The 14,334-nt window shown below is 40.7% G+C and overlaps 2 protein-coding genes across 5 annotated transcripts in view; both read left to right on the forward strand.

The window, feature by feature from the left end:
• LOC104363626 (cell migration inducing hyaluronidase 2) overlaps positions 1–14,334 on the forward strand; it is a 57,681-nt gene that overhangs the window by 23,035 nt on the left and 20,312 nt on the right. For all 3 annotated transcript variants that reach the window (XM_042803815.1, XM_042803816.1, XM_042803817.1), the window contains 3 exons: positions 31–208; positions 5,497–5,712; positions 13,799–14,007. In XM_042803815.1, coding sequence (XP_042659749.1) covers positions 31–208; positions 5,497–5,712; positions 13,799–14,007 — 603 coding nt within the window. The remainder of the gene's footprint in view (positions 1–30; positions 209–5,496; positions 5,713–13,798; positions 14,008–14,334) is intronic.
• The window catches only part of LOC104363625 (cell migration inducing hyaluronidase 1), a 117,549-nt gene that overhangs the window by 19,455 nt on the left and 83,760 nt on the right, over positions 1–14,334 (forward strand). The gene's annotated exons all lie outside the window — the stretch shown is intronic.

A 14,334-nucleotide genomic window follows, 5' to 3' on the forward strand; every position in this document is an offset into this window, starting at 1 on the left:
CAGGACTGTGTTTGTTTTTAAACCTCACAGGACATTCCCTATTCGTGGATTCCAGGTTTATGATGGGCCTGTCAGGATGGCAAAATGCACTTTCAAGAAGTTCACCCCGACTGTTGACAGATACTCAAGTGCCATTGGGTTCTTCATGAAAAACTCATGGCAGATAAGCCCCCAGAATAATGTGTCACAGATCCTGATGGAGAAAAGTGTAAGTAAGAAAAGCAGAAATGCATGCTGCTAGATATGCAAGTTTTTGAAGTTTTTAGAAGTGGTGAAAGATCTATCATAGCCTAGGAATTTCCAGGCAGTGATGCATATTACACTGATGCATACCACCAATTAATTTTGCAGCACCTGTTTTTTTTTGTTGTTGGTTTTTTTTTTTTTTTTTTCAAAATTAAAGTTATGTATAAGCCAGTAAAATGTGATGGTATCTTATGTCTGGGCAGACGTGCATAAAAAATCTGTATTAGAGGAAGGTTTTACCTTGTAATCAGAAGATCCAGAACACCACTCTTAGCTGGTGCAGCATTACCAGCTTATATATGCTGAGTACCTGGTGAGGAGCTGGCCTCGGGGGTTGAGAGGGACACGAATAAGATGTCAGGAGACAGTAAGCTGCAATCCAGTTCTCATACAGAAATAGTAAATGTACTTAGAAGCAAAGCCATGACCCAGTTTCTGGAGTCAGCAGTGAAATTCCTTTTGAGCACAACAGGGACTTTCCTTGAGCAGTGACAACAGAATGGGGGTCTGTATCTCTGCCTTGGCAGGAGCTGTAGGATGCTGAGCAATTCCAGTCCTTGTCCTGGATTCCTGCAGGGATCGTGGCCCTGAACACTTGGCTTCAGAAATGATTGATTCCACCTGGCTCACTCCCAAGAATCATAACCTCTTAGCTTTTTTCAAACAAGGTCCATGCTTGTTAGGATGTCCATGAACTGCAGTAACTTTGGCTTGAGGTTTGGCTTTATCTTGAGGAAAATTTCCATTGCTCTGGGATTGACCAATATCACTCCCTCTGGCAAGCGGTTAGTTTGTCTGTCTCCTCTCTGGTACGCTTCAGACCAACAACAGGAGGGTAGTTCACGAAAGGATGATGTTGATTGCAGTCACTTGACTGCTCCTCTAAAGAAAACACAGTTCCTGTGCATTTCAGTAAAGAGATCTTAGTTATCTTAGATGCTTTAGGGAGCTTTGGTACAAGAAAAAGGGCTAATTTGCTGTACCTTCTTTATGTCCTCCCTTTACAATCTTATAAGATGGTGATGGGGAACATGAATGAGAAAATCAACATGGAAGCAGGGAGGGTAACTTAGAGAAAAATGTATGATGAAAAAGTTTGATCGGTGGAATGGAAGAGTGTGGAAATTTTCCTCCAGTAATGGCTGTAGGACTCTGTCTAATAGAATGGTTTCAGAGAGGTGATATCTGTGCACATTAGCAAAGGGGGTGATTAGATATTGAATGGCTGAAAATGCAGCTCTTTAATACAGTTGCACTGTTTGAGGCCAATGAGACTGTTAAATATCCAGCATTTTTTGTCTGAGATGCAGTTTAGTACTGCAACGCCTATAATATCTGAGGTCTTCAAGGTAAAAATGGTCAGAAGACTTACTAAGTACTTCTGCAAAGCAAATTAAAATAGTACTGTGTCAGCATATTACAAAAAACCTAATGACATTATCCCAATAATTATTTATTGCATGTACATTTCCAAGAAATATCCATTTGTGAAGTTGGTATTTTGCCAGCTTAAAAACCGTTTATGTTTGTAACCACCTGCATCCCAGCACTTTTCACTTTGACTCTGTTTTATCTGGATTGGACCCAGATGTGCTAAATCTGATTTCAGACTTGAAGGACCACGGTTAGTTTATTGTATTGTTGCTAATTGCTATATGGGACAATATGTCTTTGACTAGTTAAGATAGAGCCTGTAGACTGTTTTAATTAATTTTCCATCTCCAGGCTTAATTTTATTACTTTTTAAAGGGTAGCTAAGTATAAATTCCCTAAAGAACAATCATTTTACAGTTGTTTTTTAAGAAGAAATTAAACATTAATGGCAGTTGTATAGTGATGACAAAACTATTAGTCATGCTGAAGGAATAATTATATAATTAATCACACTAATCAGCGGATTGGTTAGACAACAAAATAATAAACCCAGTCAGGTCTTGTTTAATTCCAGCATAAAAATAACAGTCAAGTAGAACAGAAGACCTAAACATTAGGCTCTACAAAAAGTATTCTAATTGTCTTTCCATTGACAAACCTAAATCTCACATATATAGATAGCTGTGCATTTATCAATAGCAACGTTATTGTTAGGCCTTTTTGTATGTTTGTTTTAGGAAGAGTGCTTTTGAAAAGTTATTTCAAAGTAGTGGAAGCAGTAGTTGGTCTTAACCCAGCTGAGGACATAACTGCTGGTTGTGGTGTTATGTAGGTCTGGCTATTGTCAGTTGGTAGGATTTTGAGAGGTCAAAGGCGATGGCCCCAGCCCAGAACAGAGCGTTGCCCAAGCAGGACTCTTGTGCATCGTATCTTAAGAAAATCTGACATATCTCTTTTCAGTCATAAAATAGCAACACATTTATCCCTTTGTCCTTCAGTCATAAAATAGCAACACATTTATCCCTTTGTCCTTTTGCTGCACAGCTCCTGTAAAGTGAGGTGAAGAGCAGGAGGTTTTACGTGACCTTTTGGCCTACCGCGAGCAAGGCTACCGAAGACTCACAAACTGTCCCAATTCACATCCATTGCTAATAGTCCCTCTGGTTATTTTTTCCCTACAGCTAGGAGCTTAGAGTGGACTTGAGCTTATTCTACTCCTAGCTGTGCCAACAGTAGGACATCTCTGAAACTGCTCGTGCTGAAGAATCCCAGCTGTCTGTGTTGGGTGGGCTTGTGGCCCCCAGAAGAGCTCAGAGGGGCCAGTACTGGCTCCTGGATGTGGTCTAGCAACTCTCATGGGATTGCAATCCTGCCTGCCTAAGAGGTGGGCCCTTCCTAATGTTGCCTTTACTACGTTTAGCCTGTTTTGTCTTACTGCTGGGTTTCTGCATCAAAGCAGAAGTTTGCAAAGAGTTCATGAGGGGAAAAAGAAAAGCAGACACTGCGTTAAAGTGTGATTCTCTTATCCCCTGAAAAGGAGGGCAGAAAAAAAAGAAAAAACAACCCTAAAGAGACTCCTGACCAAAGGGAACTTGCAGTGTGAGGGCTAGCATTGCTCCAGCAGAGTAAAAGCCATGCTAACAAGGGCAGAGTCCCTGGGTGGTAAAATAGATGATGATTCACACTGGTTGAAAGTGATCTCCTTAAAATTATAACAATGATAGGGCTTTTGTTGGCAGCTTGTGCCAACACTTGAATTTTAGAAAAAGTTGCAAGTTATTATGATGATTTCCAGTACATCATTAATTTTTAATACAGAAAGTGTTTTCCACTGCAGTCTTCAGGACTTCTTTTCAGGTGCGTTAGGTGTGCTGCCTTTGAACAGGTTGAGTTAGCATATCCCTGAGAGATATAACTCACGTAATTTATCATCTGTTAGGTCTCCCTGTCAGGCTTCATCCAGGTCATTCAAGTAACCTTTATACCATATCACTCCCAGGTAGTCCACACGTAATGAAAATTAGGTATCTGAACAGCAGTGTGGTAGCTAGACATGACCTGTCTCTGCACCCTCTTCCAGCTCATTCCTGGCTCCACGTGGACATACCTGGTGAGCTGAGTCTTTGTTCATGTCTGTTCACTTAGTTTGTAACTGCAAACTTGGTGCACCCCTATCCTTCAGCGTACAAAAGCAAGGTAACCTTGAGACTTACAGAAGAAGTGACGCTATTGGTTAACATTTCCATTTCTTTTCTGACTTTCAGACTTGTTAGAGGAGAATGTTTAGAGATCAGATTAACACTAGCACCAAAGTTGTCTGCTGCTGGATGGAAACACTGAGAGTGTTAATCAAATCTAAGCTGTAATGGCTGTGCCTTAGTTTTTTTTGAAGTACAGCTGACTTTGTTCTCCTCCTCAGTGAAGTGCCTGTTTTCATATTCAACTCCAGAAGTGCACTGTCACGAAGTATTTATAACGGAGCTCTGAGCTGCAGCACAGTGTTTACATTTTTTTAATATCTCCTCTTTTATAAATTAAAATGAAAGAAAACCCCAACTTTTGGGCTCCTCCTACTTTGCCAAGTGACCCTTTGGGCAAAAATTTCCAGTGGTGTAGTAAGAAAAGGTTTTAAAACACTCAGAAGTACACATTAAATTCCATGTGTTTGAGCCTCCTTTAAATGATATTGCTTCAGGTGTTTGTTTATGAGACTCAGACAAAAAGGTGGCAGAAAAATGGTTCTAGGCTCTAATTTAATTTTAAAGGAATAAAGACTTTTATTCTGCAAGTAGTTCTTGCTGCATTGGTCATTCTTTTTAAGCCAATGGGACTTTCCATTTAACTCAGAATCACAATGACCCTCCTATTCTCCTAAGCTGTTCTGTTTATTATTGTTAAAATAAAGCCTTTAAAGCCCTTAGTAAACTTGCAGGCTAATCCTGCTGACCCTAATTCTTACTCATGTGCACAGTCCAATTAAAGTTAGTTGGGCTAAATGGAACAAATTACAGTCCTTTGGGTCGGCGTGATCCAATTGCTATTTATGCTGTCTGCTTTTATACACATTGCTGCAGGATTCATTCAGAGTGCTTGACCGGGCATATTTATTTTCTTGATTACTTCAGAACTTAATCGTCACACACTGTAATAATTTTCTGTGCAGACATTAAAATATTCCATGCTTTTTTGCTGAACATCTGCAGTTTCCTTGTTTTGCTGGATTTTCATATCAGGACAGATTATTTTACTCAGCTACCGAAAAATCTTGAAAACAGAGCTATGAATAATGAGGATAATTCTGCTTCCTGTTATTTCTCTTTCCTAAAAAAAAATTACCGTGGGGATATATTAGAATATGCACAAGAGCCAATTATGAGAATTGCTGTCACTTTTATGAGTTTTAGAAGGAAGAACAATGAGGAAAAAATTCTGGAAACAGAACCATGTAGAACAGCCGTTGAAAACATATGAGAAAATTCACCAAATATCTAATAATTTTTGTTTCTTTGATCACAGTTGTGATATTCCTCAGTAAATTTCATAATCTTCCAGTACTTCCCTATGTTTTGATTCATCCTCCTCCTTTTGCCACCACACAATTTATTACTGTGTGATTTCAAGGAATACATGATTGTGTGGGTGCATTTCAAAGAACCAAAAGTCTAATTTTTGTGAAAATATCTCCTGGGATTAAGAAATGAGAGGGGAAAACTAATATAGTTGGAAATTTTCCTAAACAGACGAGGCAAAACAAAACTCTTTACTCAGACAATAGAGCTTTCTAGTTCTAGCTGTATCACTGTTTTGACTGTTAAAACACTGCAAACCAAAGTCCTTACTTAGAAGTAACCAGTAATTTTTCTTATCTTCTGCTAGGTTGGACTGAAAGTGTTTTTTGGCAGATCAGGCCAGTGGTTTGGAAACAATGATAATGATGGTGACAAAATGTCTATCTTCCATGATCTGGACGGCTCGGTGACAGGGTATCCGGACACTTTCATAGGCAGAGCGGACAACTACTTGCTGCGTCATCCCGGGTGTCTCACTGTCCCACGCTGGAACGGGGTGATGTGTACTGGGAAATTCGCACAGGTAACGGGGGGCAGCTGCAGGCAACATTGCTGGGTGTGCTGGGTGGGTGTCCTCAGACAGTCGGCTGAGGGATGATGGAGTAAAACCTACTCAACACTCCGTAAGATAAGAGGTGAATAATAAATTTGGTATAATGTTACTCTTCTCAGTGTTATCTGCCTAATTCCCAGGGCTCAGTAAAGCTCCTGTTGTCCAGCTGCCTGCAACCCATGGCTGTAAGGAGCCCTTTCTCTTCCCATTGACCACAAGAAGCTGCAAGTTGAAATTGAGACAGGGGAAAGTTTGATGCTTTCTGATCCCAATTCCAGGCAATTGCCCACTCTTCCTGGGGCTCTGGTGGATAAGTGTGGTGAATCAAGTTTCAGTAATGGAAGTTGTTACTCCTCTGATACATCCCACTGTGTTCAGGACAGTGAAATGGGTGGTTGAGACACAAATTCACGCTTATTTCTCATCCAGAAATCACTGGCTGAGGGATGGCCAGCCTTAGTTCAGGGTGGTCTTAAACTTTCGCAGAATTTTTCTTCAGCACACTTGAGTTAGAGACCTTAGCTGAGATGTCAACACCTTGGTAGAAAGGGCTGAAAATTCTAGGTAACCTTTCAGTAGGGGAAGAAAGAAACAGGAGAATGGTAAATGGAAAAGGAAAATGTGATGTCAGAATCGGGGTGTGTATCACTGTATGTTGCTCAATTTTTGACAAGACCTTTGAGTGTGAATAGAGCATATTGTAAATATGTGACTCACCACAGCTTTCACAGTCACCTGTAAGAGATCACGGATGGCTTGCCTTGCTCCACCACTTCTAAAGGATATTAATATATTTACAAAAAAGGTATCCAGGGCTGTTTTAAAACTCTTAATTACTTGGACATCTTTCCAGGTCTCCTCTCACCTTGTGTCGAAGAAGCCAAATATTGTGACTCTGTGTGGTGGGCACAAACAGCACCACGTGGTTTGAGGTTGGAGTGTGGCTACTGGGAGCCCTCATGCAAAATTTCGCTTTTGGAAGGACCATTAGGTTCTCCTGACCCCTGAAAACAGCCCTGCATTGTCAAATAGACTGCAGTGGGGTGCACTGCTGAATATGAAAGGCAAGAATGGAATATGAAGTGATCTTAAAATCAGAGTGCATAAGATACACCAGGTGTTATTTATTTATTTATTACAAGTCTTCTGTGCACTTGGGATCATGCTGCAAACCCTTGACTCATTGGGAGTCAGCAGACATTGCCCAGATAGCAGCAGATGTGGCACAGAATGAAACTCTGCCTGAAGCCACTGAAGACTGGGCAGCATTAAAATTGCCTCAAGTGCAGGAGTCTGTCAGATTTCCCTTCATAGCATGCAGTTTTGTGAGTGTGGGGATTAGCAGAGCCTGATTTCTTACAGTTGCACCTCAGGATGGGTTTCAAACCTAGACTCATGGATTTTCCACGCTGGGAGATTTCTGAAGGTGCTTTCTCTGTGTTTTTTCTGATGCATAGTAATGTGTGGGCTTGATCATTGTGTAGTCAGACACAGCACTGCTCCCCTTTCTTCAAGGAACTTTATTTATGAAACTTTTAGGAATGCAATTATCTTTGAGACCTCTATGCCTACAAAATAATGTGCACAGTCAAATTCAGATTATACGTGTCTCCTTAGGCTTAAAAAATTTATACGCATTTGCTTTAGTTGCACAGCAGAGAGCAACAGTTGCTATTTAAGTGTCTAGAGACTGGACTTACTCCCCCTCGTTTGCTATTGCCCAGGCAGAAACAGGATTGGGTTCCTGTGAAACACTACCATTGAATTAGGGTTTTGTGCTTGGCACTTATGTTTTGCTCTGTGACTCTAGAGAAATTATATTCTCTGCTCTGGCAACCTAACAGTTAAATTCAGAACTGTAAACAAGTAGGCATTTATATTTTTATTTCTATTAATACCCTCCTGGTTATGGCACTCTACATGGTTGAGGCAGTTTTTCCACCATAGAAAATTTCCTTGGCTAGGTTTAGGCAAGCATAAACATTTGCTTCTCTGGGATCTGTTACTTACCAGCATTTTTCAACTAATCAGCATCCAGCAGGATGAGTAAAGCTCATATTAAATGCTTTACTTTATGGGTTTTGCATAGGGAAATATATGTGTGTGCAGGGCAGAAGAAATTAGTCCCGTGCATCAGGGTTTGGTTTATTTTGAAGGGTATAATTGTTGGAGTATTTCAGCTTAACTCTGGCCCTCAGAACCTTGACAAACTGATGGTTTACTTGTGTTCTATATTCTGAGTGTCATACTTCAGATCAAAAGCCTAAAAGAGCGAATACAGTTATGGAGAAAGATGGTTTGCTTTGATCTTAGCAACTCTATTACAAAATCTGTTTTTCTTTTCCTTTTCATGTAGCTCTGGTAGACAAGAACTTCTATTCTTCCCTAGCACACGCAGGTGACAATGTCCTTTCAGTTCAAGGAAACAGTGACTGTATTACTGCTAAACTGTGCCCAAGATAGTCAGCCTAGGGACGGGCTACTTGGCGTGGAAAAATGAGATCCAAGTCCTTCAGCTAACATCCTTTCTGAGCAAAGTGCCTAGAGTTCAGTTAATTCCTTTCTGCCTGGTTTCTTTCATTCACTTTTCATATCTTCTCCTGGATATAATTTACCCAGGAAGGGAAATGACTGAGGAAAACCTATTCCTCTGTCAGCATTTCTAGCTCCACAAAATCCTGGAGACAGACTTTCCTGAGGGCGTTTTAATCTGGCAACTCAGGTTGGCATTCCCACCTTCCTATGGTTGGGTCATGGTCCTTCCTTCTCACTGTCTCCAAGAAGCTTCATGCCACTTTCCCCATGTAGTGTCCAAGATCTTCCTTCAGCAGGGAGCACTAAGAAATGTCTTGTGCTTTGGCTCCAATGTTGCCTTTCACTACCAAAAAAGTGTTCTGGAACCATCTTAAAATCACAAAGTTTACACAAGCAAGAACTATCAGGTCTTGTCTTCCCCTTTCAATTCTGTAGGGTTGGTGTTATCCAAGCAAGACCAATGCCTTTGCTTTTTAATGAAAGCTGAAACTCTCATGTTGTAATGTAAATAAAGCAAGGTTTTGAGGAGCAACACCAAGTAGAGGGAGACTCACAGGTACATCAAAAGAGTTGGCAGAACCGCATCTTCTGGCAATCTCTGTGAGTCACTTAGACTATCAGCAGGGTGCCAAGGTCCTCGGTGTCCCATCAACCTGTCTTTCAGCTGTTGCAAAGGCCAGTAAGGAAAGAAAAATGTAGGGAGAGGCTCATCCCATAGTTCTCTCCATGTAGGTGGGTGAGATTTCCAAAGGTTCTGAACTAGAGACTCCTCAACACCTGCATTACTTGTTAAAATGTAAATGAGATTCCTAAACCATTTCTGGTTTTTATATAAATTGTACGACAAGTGCCTTGGCTCCCAGTGGGCAATTGAAGCTGTGCACTTACTGCTTCCTTGCAGACTTCACAGCGACTCATCAAGAGAGGCAGTGAAACTTCTCTTTTTTGGTATTAGTCTTTATTAAAATAAGCAGAGTTTTTGGCAGTACGTGGTATTTTCTTTTATAAGCTTTGAAAGGTGTTAGACAGTCATAAGAGACTGCTACATAGCGAAATTAGTGTCAGTTTTGAATTACCAAAAAATTGATGCCTTGCTATTATAAAATACTTTAGTCAATGCTGTTGATTTTTCACCAGTTCACTTAGTCACTACCTTACTGCAGGTGACTGAAATAGAAATTATTCTACTTCTCTTAACTCAGTTCTTGAAGTGAATGTTTGCAGTTGCACTGATCCTGCACCTCCAAGCTACATACCTTCAGCTGGTTTTGTGTACTCAGTACCTGTGTAGCTGGTTTTGGTACTGATGCTTCTAAACATAAAGCAAGCAAGAGGTGCAGTAGGCAGTGAATGGTGCTTTTCTAACCACAGGGAAAATTGTACAATCCCAGAGTATCTGTGATGCTTGAGAATTGTCAGCACCTCACAGACTGGGAACAAGGAAAAGCCTGCAAGATGTTTTTCAGCTGATGATGTCCCTGTTTGGGCAAAGAGGTCCAATTTTGATCTCTGAGATACACCAGTAGAAAATCACAGTAGTTTTGCTGATGTCAGTGACATCCTAGCATGTCTTAGAGAAAGATCCATTTTTTTTTTTTTCTTTCTGAAAGGATTTAAAAGTCTTGGAAATTTCATAGAGAAAAAGGTTTGCTCTGGGAAATTAACCTTTTTTGAACAAACAATCAAACAGAAGGGGAGAAGGTATGTTTTGAGCTTTTTGAGCTTCTCATTTTTAAGGTATTTTGCCCCAGCTTGACAGCAGGACAAAAGCAATGTTAAAGAAACTAGAAAGCAAACAAACGTTTTCTCAGAAACCAAGATTTTCAGTTCAAATACTTTGCATGCTGCTTATCTTCATACTCGCTAGCCAGTTGAATAGCAGATCCGCCATGAATTGTAAAAGAACTTATCTTCTCAGTTTCACAATCTACTTGGGAAAATTGCCATGTAATCACAGGGAAATCTGACACATCTTTTTAGCATGAAGTTTTAAGCAGCTAAAATGACAACTATGTCCATTAAACCATCCAGGCAAGTAGAAGACTTGTATTTTGTAATGTTTTCACTAGCTCTTCTTCTCCTACTACATTAAGCTGTTACCACTTCTTATATTTTAAAGTATCTTTATGACCCACTTTCTTCTCTTAAGTATTTCAATAGAGCTAACCAAAAATTATTGAGGTGTTGCTAAGGAAGATGGATTTTTCATTCTAGAAAAAATTCTCGTTGCTCTCCTTTTCACTGATACAAATGTTTTGCCTCTGCTGAGGTAGATACAAGGAAGAAAAATGATAAAGGTTTCCAAGTTCAGTTCAAGTGAATAAAGGTGTCACAGAGTAAAGGCTGAGGAAGGAAGAGGCCACGTTGTGAAATCCCAAGAGCACTATGCTGGTACAGTGGCTGATGTTTTACCTACCTGGCGCCGGTGAAGCTCAAAGGGCTCTTTTAATTTCTATTCGTCTTATTGGAAACTAAAGGAGCCTTTTGGTGGATGACTCTTCTGGGATTTTTCTAAAGTTACCTGTTGGTCTTGATTGCAGTCCTGAATGGGTAACTAGGACTCACATGAGTCAGCACCACAGAAGGGAGGTCAGGGATTTCATGGACAGGGATTGGATTCCCCTCTTGCCCCTTATTTCCTCAAATGAGGGGGGAGGCCCAGAGCCAGGGATGAATGGGGAAATGTGGGGAGCTACTTTCTGTGCAGCTTGGTGTGTTCAAGGACCAAGCCACCAGGACTGTCATTCCAGAGCTGAGTGCAGTTGCTACAGTAAACATCTCAGCTAGTCCCTGCTTCCAATCAGAGTCCTGTTGGCTTAGTGATGCTCCACCTGGGAAAAGAGTCTCTCCATGTGGGATCTAGATCCAGGACATTTACCTACTGTAACCTCCTTTAGTGATAAAGATTTTGCAAGATCCACCAGATACACTACTGTATTTCTGTGGAATTGAAAATCACATCCTTTGGTGGCTTGTAGTTCTGGAAGGCATTTACTTGGTGGTCACTGTTGGTCATTGCAGGAGACAAAGTCAGTACAAATATTTCTATCAACACAGAAGGGTTATTTTCCTTGTTCTAGTAATTACTGTTTCATTCTCAAAACAAGCGTCACCATTAACCTTGTGACCCATGACTTGATCCTTAGACACTTGGAGGAAAATGTTACCAAGAAATCTCTGACATGCTTTCCTCATCATTGTATTGAAACATACTCCAAACTCTTCCAGCACTTTCCTGAACTCGTTAACAGTTGTTGTAGTGAGCAGCTTAGCCCATGCACTCTTTTTTCTTTTTACAAAAATACCTTAAAAGTATACAGGAATCTTTTGCTCTTGGTAGTCTGTAATTTAGGGACTTTGGGGGCTCATTGAATGCATTTTCTACCTTTCTGGTCTTATTTTATCATTGGTGAATTTAATTTTGTAGTAAGTGCACAGCAGCTAGCACCTTAACATTCTGTGCTTGCTGGGGACACATATTGGAAGGAAATAATGTCAAAGTTTACAGTGATAGGACAAAAGCTCTTGCCTCTTATCCAGAAAGACACAAGTGGGCTATTATTGTGCAGTATCAGAGTTCATTCCAACTGTTCTTTGTCAGAAAATGCTGTTTTGATTGAGAACAGTTAATACATTGATTGGATTTCAGGTCTGAAGGTACCTTACTGATCCCCTGTTCTGACCTCAGCACTTCCCCAGCTGGGTGGGGACAAATGAGATTGAAATGTGGTTTATTGCATTACATGTTATTGACTTTCCAATCATGGTTTGAATGTGAAGGGAAAATAGCTTTTCCTCCTTGGTTTCATAGATAAAAAAGGTCTTTTATCAGACTGTAAAAATAATTTATTCATCAAAAATGAGCAAACAGGCAGCTGCTCAGATATTGTTTGGAGTAAATTACTTGATCAATAGGTTCAGCCATTGGGAAAAATTTCTGTTTAATGCAATTCTGGGATCCACTTTAATCTCCAAGGCTCTGCAGATACTACTCAGGATAGGTTCTTGTCATTAAAGTGCAATGGTGTGAACGGAGGAATAAAGTGAATATCCAAATGCAACCATTTTTGGATTATGTCTTCGACATGAAACCTAAATTTTTAACTTGAGCATTCAGCATGAGGCTGCTGAATTCAGGGGTGAGATGAGGGGTAGGCAGAGATGGCCTGTCTTTTGGTGGTCCTGAGGAACTCAAACTCAACAGGAGAAGCAGGCACAAGCCCAGAGTCCTGAGCATGAAGCTAGAACTGGAAGCTGAACTGACTAGAAACCCCAACTAAAACAAGTCCATATATAAACCAGTGAGAGATAGTCTTTTTTTGCAGAGCTTGCAATCTGCATAGACAAGAGGAAGAGAAGCAGATACAGAGATGTGAGGGGCCAAGGTCTCATAGCCCTGCATTAGAAGGCGGATATCCTGATAGATGGAGTCTCGCCCTCTCTGCTAGTCTTGGCTGTGCTTGTATCCTTGCCTGTGCTATTAAAATCTGTTAAGAGACTTCTGCCTTCATTTTGATCTACCTCAAAGACAGAAATTGAGATTAAAAATAATTTTGCTGGATGGATGCTCATGTAGAAGCTTAGACGTTTCTGAGCTAACATGGATTTTTACGTTGGATGTTTTAAGTTCTTGATGCAAAGAGCACTATTATACAGTGTAGGAGAGCAAAGGAAACAGGATTATAGGTGTCCTCATCTATCCTCGGTGCATTTTAAACCCTTCAGGGAATATGACAAGCTGTCTGCTACAACCCTGCGTGCTGAGACAGGTTTGCATGACTAGCTGTGCATCCTCCTTTTGCACTGGAATTTCACATGGGGGAGAGGCAGGTGAACATCATGCCTTCAGCCTTAAAACTAGTGTTTGCCACCTGGATTTGCCTTCTTTTGAGTGATGGCGGGACAGAAGAAACACACAACTGGAGTGTAGGTTTGTAATTGGTCTGTAGAATTGAACAACAGGCCAAGGGCATCTGTTGGTCCCTGCACAGAAGAGATCTCTGTTGAAGCGTCTGGAACATGGTATTTAGTCTATAAGGTCATGTAGTCAGGCCACTGAGTTTTAGCCCCCAAAATTTCAGCCTAGGCTGCTACTTGAGAGTGAAGATGTGGATTCCATTAGATAACTGGACCTAATCCAAAGCCCGTTGAAATAATTTAAGAGTTTTCTGTATTTTCAATGGAATAAGTCTGTTTTTAAAATGCAGTTATTTGAATTCATAAAAAAGGGTTACTTTGTGATATTTTCTTGATTAGCCTTCTCCCTTAAGATTTTGAATAGTGAACATTTTTATGGCACTGTACAATTCATAACTCACTTCATGGTGTCCCCATGAATGGCTGCAGATGCTATTTCTGTTTTACCTTTTTATTTGAACTGGAAATGTTTCAGTGACTTTCCAAATGTTCTGAGCTCTTCATTGGCAAAAACCACTTACAGGCAGTGATGATCAAATGCACATGTTATGGCTGCGCCTGGCTGGTTTAATGGATATGTTTGTCATTTTCCTTTCACCCTCAGCTTTATATTCAGGCCAGGCGCCCTGAGAATCTGACCTTATCCATTGCCAGAGCAGCTTACCATTCCCATCCCTTGCGGTTGCAAGGCGTGAACAGAGGAGCACCATACCAGCAGTACCAGCCTGTCGTCATGCTCGAGCAGGCTTATGTCATCCAGTGGGACGGCAGAGCACCTGAGGATATTATCCTGTACCCGATCAACTTCAACAGGTACTGCCTTATGTTAGAAAATGTTCTGTTTTCAAAAGGTCTGGAACTTTAACAATTTTCCAGGTTATCCACAAGTGACTTTTCAAATGTCTCAGCAATTTCTGAGTGTGGAAGCAAGGTGTTAATGGCTGGCACTTACTGATGCAAGGAGATGACTCTGCTTTCACTTTATTCCAGCTTTTTTGATGTGCAGAGACATTTCTCTTTCCAGAAAATTTTGAAACAGATTCCAAGTAAGTCCTGGCCTGCTGTCCCTGAAATCCCTCCAGCTCTGGCTCTTGTTCGTTTGTTTGTACTAGTTGCTGCACACATAATTTATCTCCTATA

Source organism: Tyto alba, unplaced genomic scaffold, assembly GCF_018691265.1.
Source record: "Tyto alba isolate M040663 unplaced genomic scaffold, T.alba_DEE_v4.0 Super-Scaffold_41, whole genome shotgun sequence".
Taxonomy (NCBI): domain Eukaryota; kingdom Metazoa; phylum Chordata; class Aves; order Strigiformes; family Tytonidae; genus Tyto; species Tyto alba.